This window comes from Pseudorca crassidens, chromosome 9 (genome assembly GCF_039906515.1).
Source record: "Pseudorca crassidens isolate mPseCra1 chromosome 9, mPseCra1.hap1, whole genome shotgun sequence".
Taxonomy (NCBI): Eukaryota; Metazoa; Chordata; class Mammalia; order Artiodactyla; family Delphinidae; genus Pseudorca; species Pseudorca crassidens.
In genome coordinates, this window is record NC_090304.1 from 37,747,976 (window position 1) to 37,768,931 (window position 20,956).

Consider the following 20,956-nt stretch of genomic DNA (forward strand, 5'->3'; position numbering starts at 1 on the left):
CAAACTATACCCTGAAACATGATCCTCTAAAAACACACATCAAAAAAACAGGTTAGGGACTTCCTTGGTGGCGTAGTGGTTAAGAATCAGCCTGCCAATGCAGGGGACACGGGTTCGAGTCCTGGTCCGGGAAGGTCCCATATGCCACGGAGCAACTAAGCCCACGCTCCACAACTACTGAGCCTGCGCTCTAGAGCCCGCGTGCCACAACTACTGAAGCCCACGAGCCTAGAGCCCGTGCTCCGCAACAAAAGAAGCCACTGCAATGAGAAGCCCGTGTACTGCAACAAAGAGTAGCCCCCGCTCATCGCAACTAGAGAAAGCCTGTGCACAGCAACGAACCCCACACAGTCAAAAATAAATAAATAAATAAAACAGGTTAAAGAATATAGATAAATGTATCAGTAATATTACAAAACTATTCAAGACTGCATATCCTTGAGAAAATATATAAGACTGAATGGCAAGTTTAAAAAGCATTTATATGTCAGTTGTGTAAAAAACAAATGAAAAAAGGAAAGAAACAAAACCATTAACAGACGAGATTTAAAATTTTCTTCATAGTGTTTTTGTATTTACCAAATTTTCTCCAATTAGAATGGAATGTTTTGTTTTTTTGTGTTTTTTTTTTTGCGGTATGCGGGCCTCTCACTGTTGTGGCCTCTCCCGTTGCGGAGCACAGGCTCCAGATGTGCAGGCTCAGCGGCCATGGCTCACGGGCCTAGCTGCTCCGCGGCACGTGGGATCTTCCCGGACCGGGGCACAAACCCGTGTCCCCTGCATCGGCAGGCGGACTCTCAACCACTGCACCACCAGGGAAGCCCCTGGAATGTTTTCCGTCAAAAAATTAGCCTTCTAAACTATATGTCCTAATTACAATAGTGTTATTTTTTAATTTTATATTTACTGACAACAGTTTGATAAACTTCATTACTTGTTTTTAAAGCTCTGAAAATAACTTTATAAAACTAACCTTTTCCAGAAACAAACTTTGAAGTATTAAAGAAAAGACTGCCATGCTAAAGATCCATTGTTTCTCCCTTCAGTCTGTCCACTGCAACATCCACAAGGGCAAGCTCATCAGCCAAATCCTAAAATACATGAAAGTCCTGAATAAAATGTTCCCATTTCAGTTTTAGGAGAAAGAGAAAAAATTTTGTGTGGTTATTTTATAATCAAAGGAGTGTTACATTTTTAATAGAAAAAGTGGTATAAAAATAATGGTCTTTATGGGAGTCCCCTGGTGCCCTAGTGGTTAGGATTCTGAGCTTTCACTGCTGTGGCTCCGGTTCAATCCCTCAGTCGCTGGTAGGGGAACTGCAAGCTGAAAGGCATGGCCAAGAAAAGTCTTTTAATGTGCCTAGAGAGACCAGAAGTTAAGGTAAACAACAGAATGTAGCAAAAATTATTAATTGCTTTGCCTTCGCGTAATTGTTAAGTTTTTTAGAATTGGTTTTCTTCCACTTCAGGTAACAGTATAAAACGAATGAAAAGTTATGAAATCCTTTCAAAGGTTTTTATTATATTTAACCCTTATGCCTAATTTCTGAATTGGTTGAAGTTGTTTTTAGTATGAATGCTTATGGCCAAAATATAAAAGTAGCCACCTGTGGGAAACCATTTCACGTGGCTCAGTATATTACAATTAACGTCCGCCCTCCAACCTAGGGGAGACCCAACCAATTGTTCCATCCTTCCTTCTGGCTGCATCAATTAGTTCACAAATGGGTATATGGCCCAGGCATAACAAATGAGCACAATGTCTATGAGGTTAGAAAATGGAAGATGAGAAATGAAGTCTCATTTTTCTTTGCAATCATAAGCTCTAATGATATAAGACTCTAAGAACAAACTGTACAGCCATCTTCACCACCATATACAAAGACCCTGCCCAAGGATTAAGCCAACAGAGGAAGTATGGACTAAGATATACAGAGACTGTGTCTTGATATGTCTGAATTCCAGAATTTAGTAATATCTGAAGCTAGCTCTACTGAGATTTTTTCCAGTTACATGAACAATACACAGTCTCTATATACTGTACTATACTCTAATTTATTATAGAACTATAACAGAAGGAATGCAGGGGACTTCCCTGGCGGTCCAGTGACTAAGACTCTGTGCTTTAACTGCAGGGGGCATGGGTTTAACTAAGATTCCACATGCCATGTGGCAAAAAAGAAGAAGAAGAAGAAGAAGGAATGTATTCCCTCAGATTCCAGTGGCCAGATTCCAAAGGTGAACAGTAAGGGAAAGGAATCAAAGTCCCTATTTACTACTGTTCCCCACCCCACCCTCCACATCAGGCACCATCTGGCCTTTCTGGAAAACTGTAAATTCTAAAATTTACTGAATTATGTGTCATACATCAGGAATAGGATAAGGATAAGGAGTTTCATCCAAAAGAATCATATATCACTTTTCAGCTAACTGATAAGAAAACCAGATCATGCTTACAGATCCATTTTTACATCTGTGTATCTGTCTGGTCTGGACAGAAAAACAGAAACCACTCTAAGCATTTCAACAGAAGGAATTTAATATAGGGAATTGGTTAGACAGATGTTGAACGGCTGAAAGAACAGAAGGGGAACATTTATGGTAACCCAGAGATAGTAACTGCAGCTTGAAGCTACCACCCCCAAGGCTGAGGAAGCAGAGAGTCTAAAGGAGGTGCTTCATGGAACTAGGCTCAGACTCTGGAAGAGGCAAAATCTGCCTACTGCTCACACCACTAAACGGACAAGATGAGGTCAATGCTGGTGGCTCCAAAAGAAAGTGGAGGTTAGAACCAACTGCTACCTTTGGGACAAAGGGATACAGCTGGGATGACAGTGAACAGAACAATAAGCAAACAGGAAGCAGCAGGTCATGGTTCTCCTCCTGCCTCCCAACTTTCCTCTAGTGTTCCCTATTGGCAGAACCTAACAAGATGCCAACTGGCAAAGGAGAAAACGATTATGTGGAGATCCAGCGCCAGCATCACAAAGCAGAGTATACAAAGCTGAATTTGGAGCTGAGTGCCAGTAAGTTAATAACCAACACAGCCTGCTTTTCAATTATATTTCCAACTTGATTTATCTCCCTTCTCAACAGGTTACCAGAAAATTCTCTCAAGGGAATCTTTCCATCCCCATTTGTCTTGACTGTCAAAGATGGAGCTCAAATAATCCCTAAAAGTTTTTATTTGTTTTTTAAGAATTAACTACATCTATACGAGCCATTTCTCAAATACAATTCCGAATAGAGAGCCTGGGATTGTTAAGCCTACCAGAATCTAAAGGAATAGTTAAGAGTATCCCAGGATCTTTTCTCTAGGGAGGTCCTGAGTAACCATAGTAAGGTAGAGAGATAGAAAAAAAAAATTAATCTAAGGAAAACTGCTATGGGCACTTTGCTCTGTACAGGACAAGGAAGTAGGTTGTACTGCTATCCACTCCTAAAAACTTTACATGTCCTGATAAAACCTTTAAAGTCCACCTTTCATGAAATATGCAGGTGTCATGGTATTCACTACAGCCCTTATGACCCTTCACATCAGTGGACTATATGAATATGAATATTTTAATATCTTTCATCACTTTCCATTTATCCCACAATTTACATCAATGTGACTTGAAGAAAAGGTCCTGAACTACTCTCCTTCATTTGGACATTTGCCAGGGTACAATGGATTCTAGTAGAAAATAAATGGGCTCTAACAACTGACCTTCTCGTACAATTTGAGTTCTGAGATTTCATGATAATATTCCTTGGAGTAGGCTTTTATTGATTCATTGTGTTGAGCCCTCAGTGAATTCTTCATATCTGCAAACTCATGTCCTTTTATCTCTTGAATAATTTTCTTCCCTCTCTTATTTCTTACTGAAATGTCAATCAACTACTGGACCTCCTGACTGACCCTCTAATTTCATCTCTTTTCTATATTCCATCTTTGTCTGACAGTCTGCTATCTAGCAGCCCAGAGGGAGTAAGAAGATTCTTGCCTCACTGTCGAACATGTAGACGTTCAATGAGTTCGTTCAATGAAGTCCGCCTGCCGATGCAGGGGATGCGGGTTCATGCCCCAGTCCGGGAAGATCCCACATGCCATGGAGCGGCTGGGCGCGTGAGCCATGGCCACTAAGCCTGCGCGTCTGGAGCCTGTGCTCCGCAACGGGAGAGGCCACAACAGTGAGAGGCCTGTGTACCGCAAAAAAAAAAAAAGAAAAGAAAAAAAAGAAATAGAAAAATCCATTCTAAAATTCAAATGGAATCTCAAGAGACTCTGCATAGCTAAAACAATTTGAAAAGGAACGAAGCTGGAGGTCTCAAGCTTCCTGATTTCAATACTTATTACAAAGCTACAGTAATCAAAACAGTGTGGTACTAATATAAAGAGACATGCAGACCAATGGAACAGAACAGAGAGCCCGGGGGAAAAAAACCTCTCACATATATGGTCAGATATTTTTTGACAAGAGTGCAAAGATCATTCAATAGGGAAAGGACAACATTTTCAACAAATGGGATAACTGGATATTTATGTGCAAAAGAATAAGGTTGGACTATTTACATTATACCATAGACAAAATTAACTAAAAATGGATCAAAGACCTAAATGTAAGACCCAAAACTATAAAACTCTTACAAGAAAAGATAGAGGGAAAGCTTCATGACATTGGATTTGGCAACGATTTTTGGATATGACACCAAAACCACAGGCAACAAAAGTAAAAACAGATAAATTGAACTACATTAAAATTTAAAACTTCTGTGCACCAAAGGACACAACCAACAGAGCAAAAAGGAAACCCAAGGAATGGGTGAACATATTTGAAAACCATTTACCTGATAAGCAGTTAATATTCAGAATATAAAAAGTACTCCTACAACTCAAAAACAAATAAAACCCCAATTTAAAAATGGGCAAAAGGACTTCCCTGGTGGTGCAGTGGTTCAGAATCTGCCTGCCAATGCAGGGGACACAGGTTCGATCCCTGGTCCGAGAAGATCCCACATGCTGCGGAGCAACCAAGCCTGTGTGCCATAACTACTGAGCCAGCGCTCTAGAGCCTGCAAGCCACAACTACTGAGCCCGTGTGCTGCAATTACTGAAGCCCACACGCCTAGGGCCCGTGCTCTGCAACAAGAGAAGCCACCGCAATGGGAAGCCCATGCACCGCAATAAGAAGCCCACACACAACAATGAAGAGCAGCCCCCGCTCGCCACAACTAGAGAAAGCCCGCACGCAGCAATAAAGACCCAGTGCAGCCAATAAATAAATAAATAAATAATAATAAAAAAGAAAAAGAAAAATGGGCAAAAGATTTGATACAGACATTTCTCCAAAGCTATACAAATGCCCAACAAGTACATGAAAAGATATTCTGGAAATAGAAAGGAAAATTAAAGGACTTCCATTGTTATTTTATCAAACTTGGTACTTTTTATTTTATAATGAGAATGTAATGCTTATATAATTTAAAAAATTTTTTTAAGTATAAGCCATTGGGAAATATGATTTTCACCCATTACTCTTCAAGGAAGACAAAGTGCTGAATCACTTTAACAGAAAATGTTATACTATTAACAAAATAATATAATCAGTGTGTCTCCTAGGAATAAATTTAAATAGTCTGGCAATGCCTAACAAATGGTAAACTCCAAATAAATGTTTCTTAAATTGTGTAAAAATCAGATGATACTTATTTGTTCCAAGGGATTAACCCTGCAACCCTGCACTTATGATCATCTACAAGACCTGTAAGTGCTTACTTATTTTCAGCCACAGTATAGGCTTATCACTTACCTTCAATAAGATACAAACAGCACAAGCCATGCCTACAGCACCAGTTCCAACAATGGTGATCTTACTCTGGGAGACTTTATCTTCTTCAATTAGATTCTCAATAAGCTGCTCCTTGACAGTTGACATTTTGAGAACCTGATAGGGATAATGCAATTTCAGTGAAATCAAAGTCCCTGAATTAATCACTCTCATACCTACCGATGTACTAACCACACTGAACATCTAAGGAACTACCTCTTGAGTTTGCAGAATTTTGGAGCCAGGAGCAGGGGGAAGCCAAAGAAAAAAATTCCTGGTCGAGGGGTGGAACACGGACCAGTCTATCTATCCGTATTAGGGATTGGGGAACCAACAGGTTTTTAAAGGTTCTCGCTGCCCCCAGCCACCATTTTCGCTCCAGTCCCAGTCACTCACAAACGCTTAGCGTGGCGCAACAGTATAGGCAGTCTGAATGTGCAACGTACGGCCGTTAGGCTGCTTTTTAAAGTTACACCAGTTAAAAAAAGACAGCAGGGCTTCCCTGGTGGCGCCGTGGTTGAGTGTCTGCCTGCCGATGCAGGGGACACGGGTTCGTGCCCCGGTCCGGGAAGATCCCACATGCCCCGGAGCGGCTGGGCCCGTGAGCCATGGCCACTGAGCCTGCGCGTCCGGAGCCTGTGCTCCGCAACAGGAGAGGCCACGGCATTGCGAGGCCCGTGTACCGCAAAAAAAAAAAAAAAAAAAAAAAAAGACAGCAAAGTCCGTTGAGGTGTGAAGCACAGCAACAGTTACTCCCTGAACCGTTCCGCAAGCACGCTCCCACGCATGGCTCTCCTCCGTCAGCACGCAAGCTCCGCCCCCGGCCAGCCCGGGCGCAGGCGCATTGGCTCAGGCTTGTCCTCTGGCCCAAGGGCGTTCCGCGCCACCTGTGGTTATGTTCTCTTAATACCGGTAGGTGGTATTCTAGACGGTCTTGAAGAGTGTGCAAGAGAGGGATGTTGGTGTGTTGTTTCATTTCCTTCAGCCGGCCTGGGCTTCGGACTGATTTTAGGGCGAAGCTTTTTGGAGGCCAGACTACCACGTGGAGGGCAAGGGGCCAGGCTCGAAGTCGTCGTGGGAAAGAACTCTCCTGGGAGCGCCCCATAATCTCCGGTGGACCAGCTAAAACCAGCATCCTGAGGACGGTGCTTCCAAATCTGAATTGATAGTAGCTAGTGGAGGCGAGATTGAAGATGGGCAGCTATCTTGGGACATATGTGGCAGAGCTCAAGGCCTGAACCGACCTAACTTACCTCTCTATGAGACGGCATGCTGAAGGGACCTGGGCCCCGAGGACGAAAAGGAATTTAAGGAAAGAGCAGACTTGGGAATGATCAGCCTGAGTTTCAGAAACAAACTTCAGTGCACTTACATGCCCTTGTCCGAGCATTTATTTGCAGGAATTTAAAAAATTATGATTAAGTTCTATAACTTCAGGACTGAGTGGTGAAATAAAGTTTGAATTTCTCTTGAGAGAACAGAGGGTAATAATGAAAAGGAAAGGCCATGTCTAGTTTTCTAAGGGTGATTTTAATTTATGCCAAGGATTTATTTATAACTCACAGAAGGGGACACAACCTCCTCTGTCATCTTTTGTCATCACTTGCATTTGAATCCTTTTCAGAATCTAAAGGATAATCTATTTTCTGTATCAAAGCCTGTAGTTTGTTTTTAATGTGAGTTAGATCATGCAGTGAGGCTGCTTAGAACCCTTCAATGGCTTTCCATTACACTTAACCAGTTTTTACCACAACCTAAGAGGCATTCAAGACTTGGCCGCCTTCTGTCCCTCCAACTTCATCTCAAGACACTCACCACACTTCCCTCCAGCTTTTGGACAGCTTTTTCCTGTTCCATATATCTGGAAAGTTCTTCCCCAGCCCCTCTCAAAGTTGATTCCTCATTTTCAGTTTTGAACATAAACAGCACTTCCTCTAGCTTTCCTTGACTAATGTCTCAACTACCATCAGCTCCCTACGTCTCTCCTGTTTCTCTTATGGCGCTTTTCACAACCTACTACCAGCCCCAAGCAAGGGGTTCACAGGAGTGGCAGTGACTGTTGGTCCTGTACTACCACTTGCTTGTGTGCTTTCTTCCACAGCAGCTCCTGGCCCTTATACCTCATTTACCACAGGACTGTGAGCGAGACACAGCTGACCTGGATGACCTCCAGATTCAAGCTCTACACCTGCCTCAGGCCAAAAGAGGGGTCATTTTAGTAGTGACCAAACTCCTGCTCTAGGTGAAAAGAGGCTCTTCATTCATACCTGCCCAAGGCACATGTTCTGGACGTCCCCTTTGCTTCCTCCATTAACTGGCAACTTGTGTGAGATGAGTCTAAGTCCTGCTTAATCCACTTCCCAAGGTTATTAAGACTAAAATGAGATACAACAGTAAAAATAATCAGGGCTCCTAGCAGAGTTGGCCTACCCTTGCCTGGCGCAGGAAGGTGCAAGGTGAACGTGGAACACAATGTACCAGAAAGTAAGGAAGCTTTGTAAGATTAAATCTGAAAATTCATGAAAGATTAGTTTAATAAATCTGTTAAGCATTTTTTGTCACGTTGATACTGGCTAATTTATTGTATGAAATAATATGAAGTAAGGGTAAATCCTTTTTTTTTTTTAAAGACTGAAGATGCATCAAAGTCTACAAAAGGCTATAGGAATAATTGCACATTTCTTTGGGGGGTAACTAAAAAGTTCTTAGATAGTGGTAATAGCTGCACAACTATGTGAATCCACAGAATTGTATGCTTTAAAAGGGTGAATTTTGTGCTATGTAAATTATATCTTAAGGCTGTTATTTTTTTCAAAGCCTATATGAAAGCAAATCCTATTATAACAGCTAATTGTCAAGCCTATGTAGGTTAGTCTTGTCCTTCTACATTTGAGACACATTAAAAAACAAAACAAAACCTAATTCTTTCCCTTATCCAGCTCTCAAGAAAGAAACTTTGGAAAAAAAAATCCTGGAGGAGTGATGACCATAAAGTTGTTCTAGTTAACCTCTGTAAGTATGGTTTTTAGGCCTGGAGAAGGTCACAGTTATAGAAATATTTTAAGGGAAATCTAAAGAAAATTTGTTTTTTTTTTTAAAGAAAATTTTTGAGTAGACAACCACCAGGACTATTTGGTTTAAAATTGTTAAGTACCATTATGTTACTGCCTCCAGAGAGTAAAGGTTCTTAAAAATTTCTGTCCCCCTGTAGTGGCAAAGTACCACTGCTTATGTTCAGTTGGCAAATAATGTTTTTTACATTCATGTATAGAATGTTACCTGTGTGAATTGTAGGGTACAAGTTATGATCAGCACTATAATCAAGGTAACTCAGTACTTTGGGCCTTAGTATATTAAAACAATTGATTACAATGGAAATAGTAACAAAACAGCTAGTCAATCTAGTCACACCCTTAATATATTAATTCTTATTAGTCTGGTCATTAGAAACAGCACCCCTTAAAAAATCATCATAGTGTTGCCCAAGAATAACCTAATGGCTTCCATTAAATGTAATTAACAAATAACAGCTTTATCACTTTGTATCTTAATAGATTAGCAGAGTAGTCACTGTTCAAGGTTTATTTATTGTTTTAGTTGGTATAACAAATACTTGGCTGCATTATTTATGTTGATTTTCTTTTTTACATTACATGGCAATGTATACTATTCTGATACATATAGTACATAAAATAAGATTCTTTAAAACAGTTATGCACAAGACATGCAATACTGGATTTATCATCAATCCCAGAATGTGATTAATTGGAGAAAAAAAAGTTGGACTAGGCATCTTGGCTAAAGGAACCAGAAGTTATGTAACACAGAGTTAAATACACATCTGGTTTGAAGGGCAACTGCAGCATCTGCAACACTGTCAGTGGTACCTCTTGAGGAAGTAGAACTATTTTACACGAACCAATTTAGGACAACACAAGATAAGTGCCATGCAGCATCAGGATACAGCTGCAGGGTTTTATGAACCATTCCTATTGCTAATGTTAGGAAACTGATGTTTTTCCTAGGCTGTCTTAACATTACTGCTTTAGTCACAGATCAGATATAAAGGACAGTATGCACAACCTCCAACTAAAATCCTATTGTAGCCTAGACAGTGAAGTGGTATGATATTAGACTTTAAAACTGCAGCTCTTTCTGGATCCCCCAAAGTGTATCTGCACTCTTCTTCAAACAGGCCTGTTCCTCAGGAGTCAGAGTCACTTTCACAACATCTGAGATTCCATTCTGTCCCAAGATGCAAGGAACACTAAGGAAGACATCCTCTTTTATTCCATACAAACCCTGAGGACGAAATGAAAAATATTTTACGTTTTTTCTATGCATTCTGGGATCTCCCAAGAATTTCATTCTTTACAGTTATGAAGCTTACTTAATAAAACTTGATAAGTAGAAATTCCTTTCCAGAATTTCAGTTAGGATGTAATGAACAGTGTAAAAGAAAGTCATTAACATAGTAGCAAGATTTCCATTCTAAAAGAAAATCTAAATTATTGCCATTATCCATCGTACTTTGCAATTTATTTTTGGCTGCCCCGCGAGACTTGGGGGATGTTAGTTCCCCAACCAGGGATCAAACCTGGGCCCTCAGCAGTGAGAGCACGGAGTCCCAGCCACTGGGCTGCCAGGGAATTTCCCATTTTTATTGTATAACACTTTGGTAACTCTAACATGAGTGTGATTTCTGTTTTTCCCAAAGGAAAAAATTTGTTTTATAGTCTTCCACCCATCTCAACAAAATTGAGTAGAGTCTTTCAGTCAACAAGTTATCAAGTATCTATGTGCTCAACACAGTATTGGTGGACATTAATCCTAAAGCTCAACCATGTCTTTTCAGAAAAGAAAGTCGCAGGTGCATTAATTTATTTCACTTAAATCAATGATTGAGGACTTAACATTAATTGCTTTCTCAGAAGTTTTTTTTTCTTTTAAAGAACAGGAAATAATGGCATTCAAGTAAAACCTATTACTACATAGACCTACCTTAATCATGGTGGAAATCGGATGCACCCGCCTAAGATTCTTCATTATACTTTCTGCCAAATCTGCCACAGATAGTCCAATGGCCCAGGATGTGTAGCCTTTCAGTTTGATCACCTCATAAGCACTGTAGGGTAGGGAAGTGTAGGAAAGGACAGGGAAGGGTAGGGAAAAGTAGGGTGGGAGGAACAAAGAAAAAGCTTTCACTGAACATATGCTTTATAATAAATCATTTTTACAGTAAATAATACTATATAAATATAGTAAAGTTGCATTATATACCTAAGTGTAACCTTTGCACATGTATGCCAGGATATTATGTATGGGTATGTTCACAACAGTATTGCTGGTAATAGCAAAAACCTGGCAACATGCCCAACGCTCTCCAAAAGGAGAATGGATAAACTGTGGTGTACTCATACAATAGACTATCACATAGCTGTGAAAACAAATAACTATAGCCACATGCAACAAAATGGATGATTCTTATAAATGCAATACTAATTTTAAAATGCAAATCCAAGATTACATATAGCATGTTTGACTTGGGATTATCTCAAGAGTGTGTATGTGGGGGGAGGAGTACACAGGGATCAGTGGGAGGAGCACAGAATTCACTCGTTTCCAAGCACCAGCAGACTACTAACTCCAACTCAACAAACGTTACAGTTAGTTGACAGCGACTGTCAACACTTCTTGGGTTGGATGATGGGTTAACAGGTTTTAACTAAACAAATACAAATAAGAGGGCCTTGCCTACACCCATCATGATTCATTCTCCAATTCCATAAACTTGAGATCCACACATGGCTACCTTATTTAAAGTAGATAATGCCACTATGTTGAAAGTTTCCCTATTTGAATAATTTCTGACAGTTAATAATGATTTTCATTTTTTGTACCATTATGAATATATACCTTGCTTAAAACTTTATAATCATCTGAATAAATAAGAAGCTAGCTGTGTTTCTACTCAGAGACTATTATAAGTTTTAATTAATTAATTAATTTATTTATTTATTGCTGCGTTGGGTCTTCGTTGCTGCGCACGGGCTTTCTGTAGTTGAGGCAAGCGGGGGCTACTCTTCATTGCAGTGCTCAGGCTTCTCATTGCAGTGGCTTCTCTTGTTACAGAGCACGGGCTCTAGGCCCGCGGGCTTCAGTAGTTGTGGCATGCAGGCTCAGTAGTTGTGGCTCACGGGCTCTAGAGCGTAGGCTCAGTAGTTGTGGTGCACAGGCTTAGTTGCTCTGCAGAATGTGGGATCTTCCCAGACCAGGGCTCGAACCCTGTGTCCCCTGCATTGGCAGGTGGATTCTTAACCACTGTACCACCAGGGAAGTCCCTATATAAGATTTAAAAATTCTTATTCCTAACTAAATGAATCATATGCTTTTGAAGACTGAATCTCAAATAGGGTAGACTTAATCTAACTTGATTTATCTTAGTTTACATTACAAATACAGAAAAGATTTATCATACTGTAAATTGATAATTATGGCAAATAAAGATAGACTGTAGCATTAATGTCTGCGATTTTTGTTGCTTTTCTGTTTATTTTTACAAACGTTCATTAACAACTAGAAATGAATAACTGTAAAGATGAGGGAAAGGTTCATAGATGTATAAAGCCAGAGATTCAGCATCTGTCTTCACAGCCCTTCAATAGTTGCGTCAATCTGCATTTACACCAAGGCTTCCTTGACTGTCCCAGCTGTACGTGGTCTTTCTCTCCTCTAACTGTTGATTGGCAAGTCAGAATGCACTACTGCCTAGAATATCTCTTCGTGGCCTAAACTGCCATTTTAATATTTGACCACGTTATAATGTCTGCGATTTTTAATCCCTTTACCTGTTTTATATTATAAGCTTTAACAAAGCTTTAGAAAACAAGTTTTCTGACAGAGTAACCAAATGCAAATGCTATTATTTAATCTTTACGGCTTGCAGGATCTTAGTTCCCCGACCAGGGATTGAACCCACGTCTGCAGCAGTGAAAGTGCAGGGTCCTAACCACTGGACCTCCAGGGAATTCCCCAAACTTTTAATCTTCTAAATAAAAATAATAAGTTTCAACCTTCTGTGTTACAAATTATGAGATCTATTACCTGTCAACCACCTGTTTGTGAATTGCTTTCCAATGTTCCTTATCTGCATCAGTGCCTAATTCGGGGTGCAGATTCTTCAGGGAGACACCAGCAACATTCACTCCACTCCATACAGGCACTAAAAGCAATACAACAGAATTTATTTATTCCCATGCACCAGCCAGCAGACTAGTAATTCTGACCCATTCTTCTAAAATTGTCTTTTCTTATCTAAGGAGGATTGTCTCCTTTTGGTAGCTGGTCAAGACTACCAATACTCTAACTTTTAGATTTTCATTGATTAGATTATGTAAAGCTAAGAATTTTCACTATATTCGAATCTGTTTTCCTAACTTATTGAGATATTATGAGATCGTAAGAGGAATTCTCTTGGCATAAGGAACTGAGAACTCTGCACAAATTATAACATCTCTCACCTGTGATAATAATAGATTTCTTTCTCATACACGCCACTTGGATTGGCTTACCTTTTCAGGAACAAGCAGTTTGAGTCCAAATAGCTGTGATATTAAATGAAGTATCCTAAGCACTATCATCTTATTTAATATGTCCATTATAATAAATAAATTTCATTTCCCATCCCTTATACCAAAAAATGTCATGCAAAATGGCTTAAATCTTAGCAATTCTTAGCATACAATTATACCAAAAGATAAGATTTCTGGAAACCATCTGCCCTAACGAATGGATATCTGATTTAGGCTCTGATTTAGTAACGATACTCCTGTCAATTTTTTTTACACAATTTCTTGAAAACAATAAGAGAAAATAAGTTATGCTTACCACTAGAGTCTCCATGCTCCCCAAGGATCCATCCATGACAGCTTAATGGGTGAACTCCCAGCCTTTCCCCCATGAGGTAACGGAACCGGGCTGAATCCAAATTGCAACCGCTTCCAATAACACGGTTTTTGGGAAAGCCGCTTATCTTCCAAGCCACATAGGTCAAGATATCCACTGTGAAGAAAATATTTAGGCACAGATACTACGTGAATCATTAGATAAGGACTGACTACTCAGGATACATGGCTCTGTATAGATCTTGATATTGATCATGACCAATCAATATTTTTGTTAATATTTTTAAGCCTCTATACTGTGTACAATATAGCAAATACATTAAGTATTCAAGAAGTGTAGTTTAATGAAAATAAGTTGTGCATCAATAACACATTATTGGGACTTCGTGGGTGGTGCAGTGGTTGAGAATCGGCCTGCCAGTGCAGGGGACACGGGTTCAAGCCCTGGTCCTGGAAGATCCCACACGCCGCAGAACAACGAAGCCCGTGTGCCACAACTACTAAGCTGGTGCTCTAGAGCCCACGAGTCACAACTACTGAGCCTGCAAGCCACAACTACTGAAGCCTGTGCACCTAGAGCCCATGCTGCACAACAAGAAGCCACCGCAATGAGAAGGCTGTGCACCGCAATGAAGAGTAGCCCTGGCTCGCCTCAACTAGAGAAAGCCCGTGCACAGCAACGAAGACCCAACGCAGCCAAAAATAAATAATTTTAAAAAATAAATAACACATTATTCATAAACTTATTCCTTATCCAAGATCTTCTTAGGCAAGTAACAAATTTTAAAGTGCAGACTACATTAATGGCATTGTATCTCTTTTAACGTTTTAAACTTAACTATTTTACAAAAACACAAACTCACTCCCAGGAGGAAAATGAAAAATATGAGAAATAAATATATATACAGATTATGATATATATTGATACTATCAGTTTTACTCTAGCTCATCTATTTTTATGCCATTAAAAGTCTCACCTGGATTGGAAACAACAAGCAACTTGCAGTGTGGGCTGTATTTTACAATATTAGGAACGATGAATTTAAAGATGTTCACATTACGTTGGACCAAATTAAGACGGCTTTCTCCCTCTTGCTGACGTGCCCCAGCTGTGATAATAACCAGCTTGGAGTTTGCTGTCACACTATAGTCTAGACAAAAGAGAAACAATAACCAGATTAAGGGCTTTAAGAAAACTCCAGCAAGTTTGTTCCATTAACTTTTTTAATGGACAGTTTTATCAGTGTTTTGCCTATGTGGCATATAAATGCCCAGACTCCTCCTTTTTGGAGTTTTATCACTGTGGCCACTTACATGGAAGAAGAATACATCAACACCTTCCTTGTATTCTGGTTTTAGTTATGTGGTTGGCTTTATATAACAATGATTGGGGGGAGCTGAAAGAAATAAAATTTATTTCATACTCATATCAAGTGAGACACATCCCCCAATTTTTTGCCACCTGAGGTCAATGCTCACACTCTTCCATACTCCTATTTCTACTTAACTACTTAATGGTGGTCATACCAGCTCAGGGATAGGCTCTTTTTTTTTTTTTAAGCAGGGGCAACTGTACACTTATCAAGCATGTCTTGCTTCTAGATACCCTATGGCACAGGGTGGTTAACCCTGGGTTGAAGATAATGAAGGGAGTCACCTGTCAGATAAATGGTCAATGATTTTCATGTGTCAAAACAGACTCTATTAGGGCCTATGTCCGTTTCCTGGCTGGTAATTGTAAGGTGTGATAGGGTTACGCCAAGAATATCTGCTGAACAGACTCATTTGCCCTAGTCTCAACCTTGTGTTAGTGTATGAAAGGAAGCAGTGGAAGTAAGTATATATTTAAATAGTTGAAGCAATGTGGCAAAATATGGACCTACGAAGCTTTGCTAATTACATTCTAATTCAGATGCTTTCCACATCATGGACAAACTGGATTTCCATTTAAAACCATTTGCTGGAAATTCAAACATTGATATCCATAGGTACCAATGCAAAATTGTTCAAAGGCTCTCTTATCCTGTATAAAAAAGAAATCTTTGAAGAGCTAGGATTCTCAAGCCTGATAAAGAATTAAGTCTAGCATAGAGTGTAATACAAACATGTTGAAATCAACCTTTGCCAGAGACGATTTTTGGTGTTCTAAGGAAAAGGCTGCCATGTTGGAGATCCATCATCTCTCCCTTCAGTTTGTCTTCTATGACATCAACAAGAGCAAGTTCATCTGCCAAGTCCTAAAAGACAAAAAATTTTCAGTTTAATGGAAAATTGCTATTTCCAAACTTTTAAAAGGGCATGCAAAATTTCTATATTTCTGGAGTAGGAGAGTTCAGCTACTTTATTATCAGGACAGACCTCAAAGTAGAGGCAGGCCTCCGTTTAAGAGCTGACTCCCAGATGACCTATACATAGGAAAAAGCACCGACCCTCTCTCCAATCGTCTCTCCTCATTGGAGCAACCTCTGCAGGAGGTCCACCACTACTGTACAGAAGCAGAACACTGGATTGGCAGCGACTAACAACCAATTATACAAAACTGCTCTGTTTAGTCTCTCAAATTCAGTTTTACACATTGATTTTAGGTTGTTAGCCATTAAATAGATATTGATTAGTATTAAGACTTTAAAAAGTGATATTCTGGATCATTCCCTGGTTACATGTTTTCCACATACTAACCAACACTAACAGTTTTATTACATAAAGACAGATTTGTGCATTACAAAATGTTGGTGAAAAATATCCTTTCAGGGGCTTCCCTGGTGGCGCAGTGGTTGAGAATCTGCCTGCTAATGCAGGGGACACGGGTTCGAGCCCTGGTCTGGGAGGATCCCACATGCCGCGGAGCAACTGGGCCCGTGAGCCACAACTACTGAGCCTGCGCGTCTGGAGCCTGTGCTTCGCAACAAGAGAGGCCGCGACAGTGAGAGGCCCGCGCACCACGATGAAGAGTAGCCCCCACTCGCCACAACTAGAGAAAGCCCTCGCACAGAAACAAAGACCCAACACAGCCAAAAATAAATTAATTCATTAATAAACTCCTACCCCCAACATCTTCTTATTAAAAAAAAAAATCCTTTCAGATGAACCTTTAAAAGTTCGTAGGTGCATCTCAGACAAGGAGCACCAGCAACAGCTTTAATACAAATGGAATGAGGACTAAAACCAAAGAGGTATACTAGCCGATCCACCCCTAATCATCTACAGTATAATGAGTGGTCTGCCAGTTACTGCCAGTTACTCTTAGCCACACCTGAGTTAGGGGGCATCACAGGTGTTTCATAGGCGTGGGAAAAATAAATGACATCAATTTCTGAACCAATGCGGAAAGAATAAGAGTTGGTATACTATGTGGTCTAAGAACATATAGAGCAAGCTGTGTAGTTACAAGACCTTTGCATAGCTCATTTCTGCCTTCAGTCCCTTCTCATTTCAATCCTTTTCTGTTCAGAATCCAGAATTCATCATTTCACTCTCTTATTAGGAACTCCAAACCTGAACTTAAAAGGAATTAATTTATGTATTTTTGGCTGTGTTGGGTTTTCGTTGCTGCGTGCGCACTTCCTTTAGTTGCGGTGAAGGGGGGCTACTCTTCATTGTGGTGTGCGTGCTTCTCACTGTGGTGTCTTCCCTTGTTGTGGAGCACGGGCTCTAGAGAGCAGGCTCAACACTTGTGGCACACGGGCTTAGTTGCTCCGTGGCATGTGGGATTTTCCCCTACTAGGGCTCAAACCCGTGTCCCCTGCATTGGCAGGCGGATTCTTAACCACTGTGCCACGAGGGAAGTCCCCAAAAGTACTTTTTATTCATTCACAAGTTCTCTTTTTCTAATTAAATTTTAGCTCCATAATTGGTACCAAAACTGCTATCCAAGGAGGGGGGCAGAGGGGATTAACATGGGTGGAAGACTTCCCACATTCAGTTTAATTTTTACCACGTATATATATCAATTTCAATTCCAAAATTACTTTTAAATAATTTTAGCTTGTTTAAAGGCATGGACTCTACTTTTTCATTTGTAGGCAACTAACGCAGGTTAATAAAGCACAGTGAATTTAAGAAACTGGGTCTCCAGCCTAAAAACCTTTAATTTTTGTAGTTTAGATACTCTTGGTATAGCATCATGTTTTACAAGTTTGTTTCACATAAAGTTCTTTGAATGAGTGCATGAACCTAAATATCTGTATATACAATGTGATAATGCAATTCTTGGAGAGTGAGTGGAGGATGGATGGAGTCAAGGTGTCCTTGGCTTCCAGAGTGATAGGCTCTCACTTACCTTCATTAAGATACTGATGGCACAGGCCATGCCAACAGCACCAACACCAACCACTGTAATCTTATTCTGGGGGACATGTTCTTCCTTAAGAAGATTCTGAATCAGCTGATCCTTGACAGTTGCCATATTGGACTTAGAACCGAAAGGAATCTATAAGGGGAAAAACATGCACTGTCACTGCATCCTCTTTAAATTAACGCTTATTAACCAAAAGTGTTCTGGAAAAGCTTCTTTTGCTTCCTTTTGGGGTAGCTGCCACTAAAAATCACAAGAGATGACTAAAAAGGGAGAGGGAAAAAACTTAAAGATAGACAAAGGAGAATTGAAAGGCCTAATGCCAGGATCTGGTCTGACTAGGATCTTGGTGTAAACGTCCTCACCTTGGCGTGGAAAAAAAATATTGACGTTTGGGTGTAAGTATAGCCTCCTGAGGGCTCACTCATCTTGACTTGTTAACTCCAAGTGGAGCCGGCCTTTCCTCAAACAAGATCACTGTGAGCCGCCCGCCCAACTCTACTCCCGTCACCAGGACTCCTGCCAAGCCCCTTCAGGACAACAGGTACGTGAGCAAAGGGCCTTTGACGGCCTCACTGCGTTGCCCACCGCCAAGGTGAGCTCTGCTCATGCTCAATCCCTCGTTTTCTTCTTCCTCACCCCAACCTCCGCCCCGGAAGAAGCAGCGGAGCCCGCGGATTTTACGCCCCGCCCAGACCCGGATGATTAGCAGTTACCCCTCCCCCACCCACCTATCCATTCAGTAACCCTAAGCGCAAGCGCATTTCAGAGTGCTAGTGGCCGCCGGCTACGGAGACGTGGGCCCTAGACCAGACAGCACAGCGGATGCTTGCGAGACCCCGCCCGTGAGCGGACGTGACCAGAAACTATGCTGCTCTCTGGGTCAGAGTGAGCTCAGAATCAGACTTTAGACTAAACTAGCGCTCCTACGCACACACGAACAACGTGAAGCCCGGCTGGCAGCCTCCCCGGCCTGGCGCGCTGCCAGAGCCAGATTTTAAATCGTGATATTAGGAACCCGAGACTGTTAACCAACCCACAGGGAGGCACCTCGTGTGGCTTCCGCCGTGATCCTCGTTGCAAAGGCGTGAGGCCCGGTATGAGGAAATTTTGTTACTACAGGAAGCTGCAGAGGCCTGAAGCCTGGAGCCCTAAAATTAACAGATACTTGGTGGAACCCTCGATTTCCACAGCCGGGGACGGGGGCTTCGGCTCTGCTAATCCAAACCTGCACTGCATTCACTGGAGAGATTGTCGTAGATTGCATCCCGAAAGCACCACGTCTAATCTTGACGCTGCCCCAAAGGGCAAAAATATCCGAGAGGAATTCCAGGCAGGCAGCCCAGAGTCACCAAGCTAGAATCGAGTCTCTCCTTACAAATCACTGCTATTTCTAGACAGCCTTGTAAGGTTTCTCGCAGCCTGACAGGGGGAAGGGAGTTCTTTCAGCGGACATCTGGTTTCACCAAAACCTAAGCTCTGGGCTGCAGTGCTCCGTTCAATGTGGGGATACCCGCGGGTGAAGCCCTGAAGAAAGAGAGTCTACGCCCCAACTCTGCCACCCACTCACTGTGACCTTAGAGATGCCCCAACCAGTCCCCATTTGTCAAAAGGAGGGGAAGGTACCGGATGATCCTCCTCTCATTACATTGTCTGAGAGGCGGGAGAGCTGGTACCCTTTCGGCTTCAAATTTGCATGCACCATGTCTAGCATAGCGCCCTATAACATCGTTAGCTGCTTAACACGTGTAACTTGCGCAAAGAGCGACCTTTAATCTGCAGGCAGCGGCTGCCCCCAAGGAGCCCACCTCTCGAGAGTCCGAGGGTTAAAATACAACCCGAGCGGCACCCAGCGCCTTTCCGGGTTCCAGGAAGCCGCCCAAGACTGCTGAGGCTTTTTCAGTTCCATGGACTCCCGGAACCCGCCTTCGAGTTCTGTGCTGTTTGCTCGTTTCGAGCCCGGAGGTATGCCCTCACCCCCACCCTTCAGACCTGTAGTCTCCGGGTCCTTCTGCATCCACCCAGGCCTTCGACCTCAGATTAGGTGCGGCCACCTCCTTGGTTCCCCAGCCCGGCCAGAGGCCACTGTGCCCACTTAGAGCCAAAGCAGGGTGCGGCCGGGCCCAGAGCCCATTTGTGGCATGAGCCACCGCCCAGGTCGCAGGACTTTGCCTCTGGGAAGCAGAGCCCACCCCTCCCGTGAGCAGGCAGCGCGGGGCCAGCTTAGCCCGAAGCAGTCGCTCTCCCCCTCGGGCGCAGTGCGCGCCGGGCCCGATCATACCGGGAGTACACGTCGGGCGGGCGGGCGGGCGTCGGCGGCAAGCGGCGATGGACCCGGAGTTGGCGGCAGCTGCTCGGGTACTCCGACTCGAGAGCGGGAGGGGCCTTAAATAGAACCGCGAGGCTGACGTCAGGGGGGAGCCGGGCGGACGTGCGGGAACCCACGTGTGGGTTGGGCTGGAGGCGGGCTCCGGGCGGGGCGGTAGAGAAGCCCCGGCTGCGCGCGCGCATCCTGAGGACCCGCAGGCTAACCGACCCATGTGCGCCGAGACATCTAAAGGGCTGTCCAGAGCCACGCTACCTCCGCACTAAAGTCCGGGCCAGAGTCATCAGCCGGGGTCAAGCCGACCTTCAGTTTCCTCTTCCATAAAATGTGAAAGTTACTCTCAAGGAAGGCTCGATCTGAATTTTTGCCGCTGTTGCCCAGTGCCCAGAACAGCTCCTACCGCGTCATAGACACTCGACAAATATTTGTTGAAAGAAAGAAAATGCCTAGCACACCGTCAGTCTGCTTACCTAAGTCGAGCGATTTCCAAAACTTGACACTGCTTGTCCCCCACTGCTAAACCTTCCAAGTCCCACAGTTCAAAAGTAAAACTTCAGCCTCTCTGGTCGGCACTCCCTACCGCCCCACCGGCCCAGCACCTTGTGTCCCAGCCACGCCTAAG

At 42.4% G+C, this 20,956-nt stretch overlaps 1 protein-coding gene and 1 pseudogene across 1 annotated transcript; both read right to left on the reverse strand.

Annotated features, from left to right (window-relative positions):
* LOC137230377 (L-lactate dehydrogenase C chain-like) overlaps positions 1–6,279 on the reverse strand; it is a 28,729-nt pseudogene extending 22,450 nt beyond the window's left edge.
* A 3,098-nt stretch (positions 6,280–9,377) lies between these two features.
* Positions 9,378–20,407, reverse strand: LOC137230378 (L-lactate dehydrogenase A chain). The gene is made up of 8 exons (XM_067749675.1): positions 20,290–20,407; positions 17,994–18,143; positions 15,834–15,951; positions 14,692–14,865; positions 13,698–13,871; positions 12,915–13,032; positions 10,812–10,935; positions 9,378–10,112 (listed from the first exon to the last, which is right to left on the reverse strand). The coding sequence occupies exons 2-8, from the start codon at positions 18,117–18,119 to the stop codon at positions 9,948–9,950; spliced, it is 999 nt and encodes a 332-aa protein (XP_067605776.1). The 5' UTR covers positions 18,120–18,143; positions 20,290–20,407; the 3' UTR covers positions 9,378–9,947.
* Between the last annotated feature and the right edge of the window lie 549 nt (positions 20,408–20,956).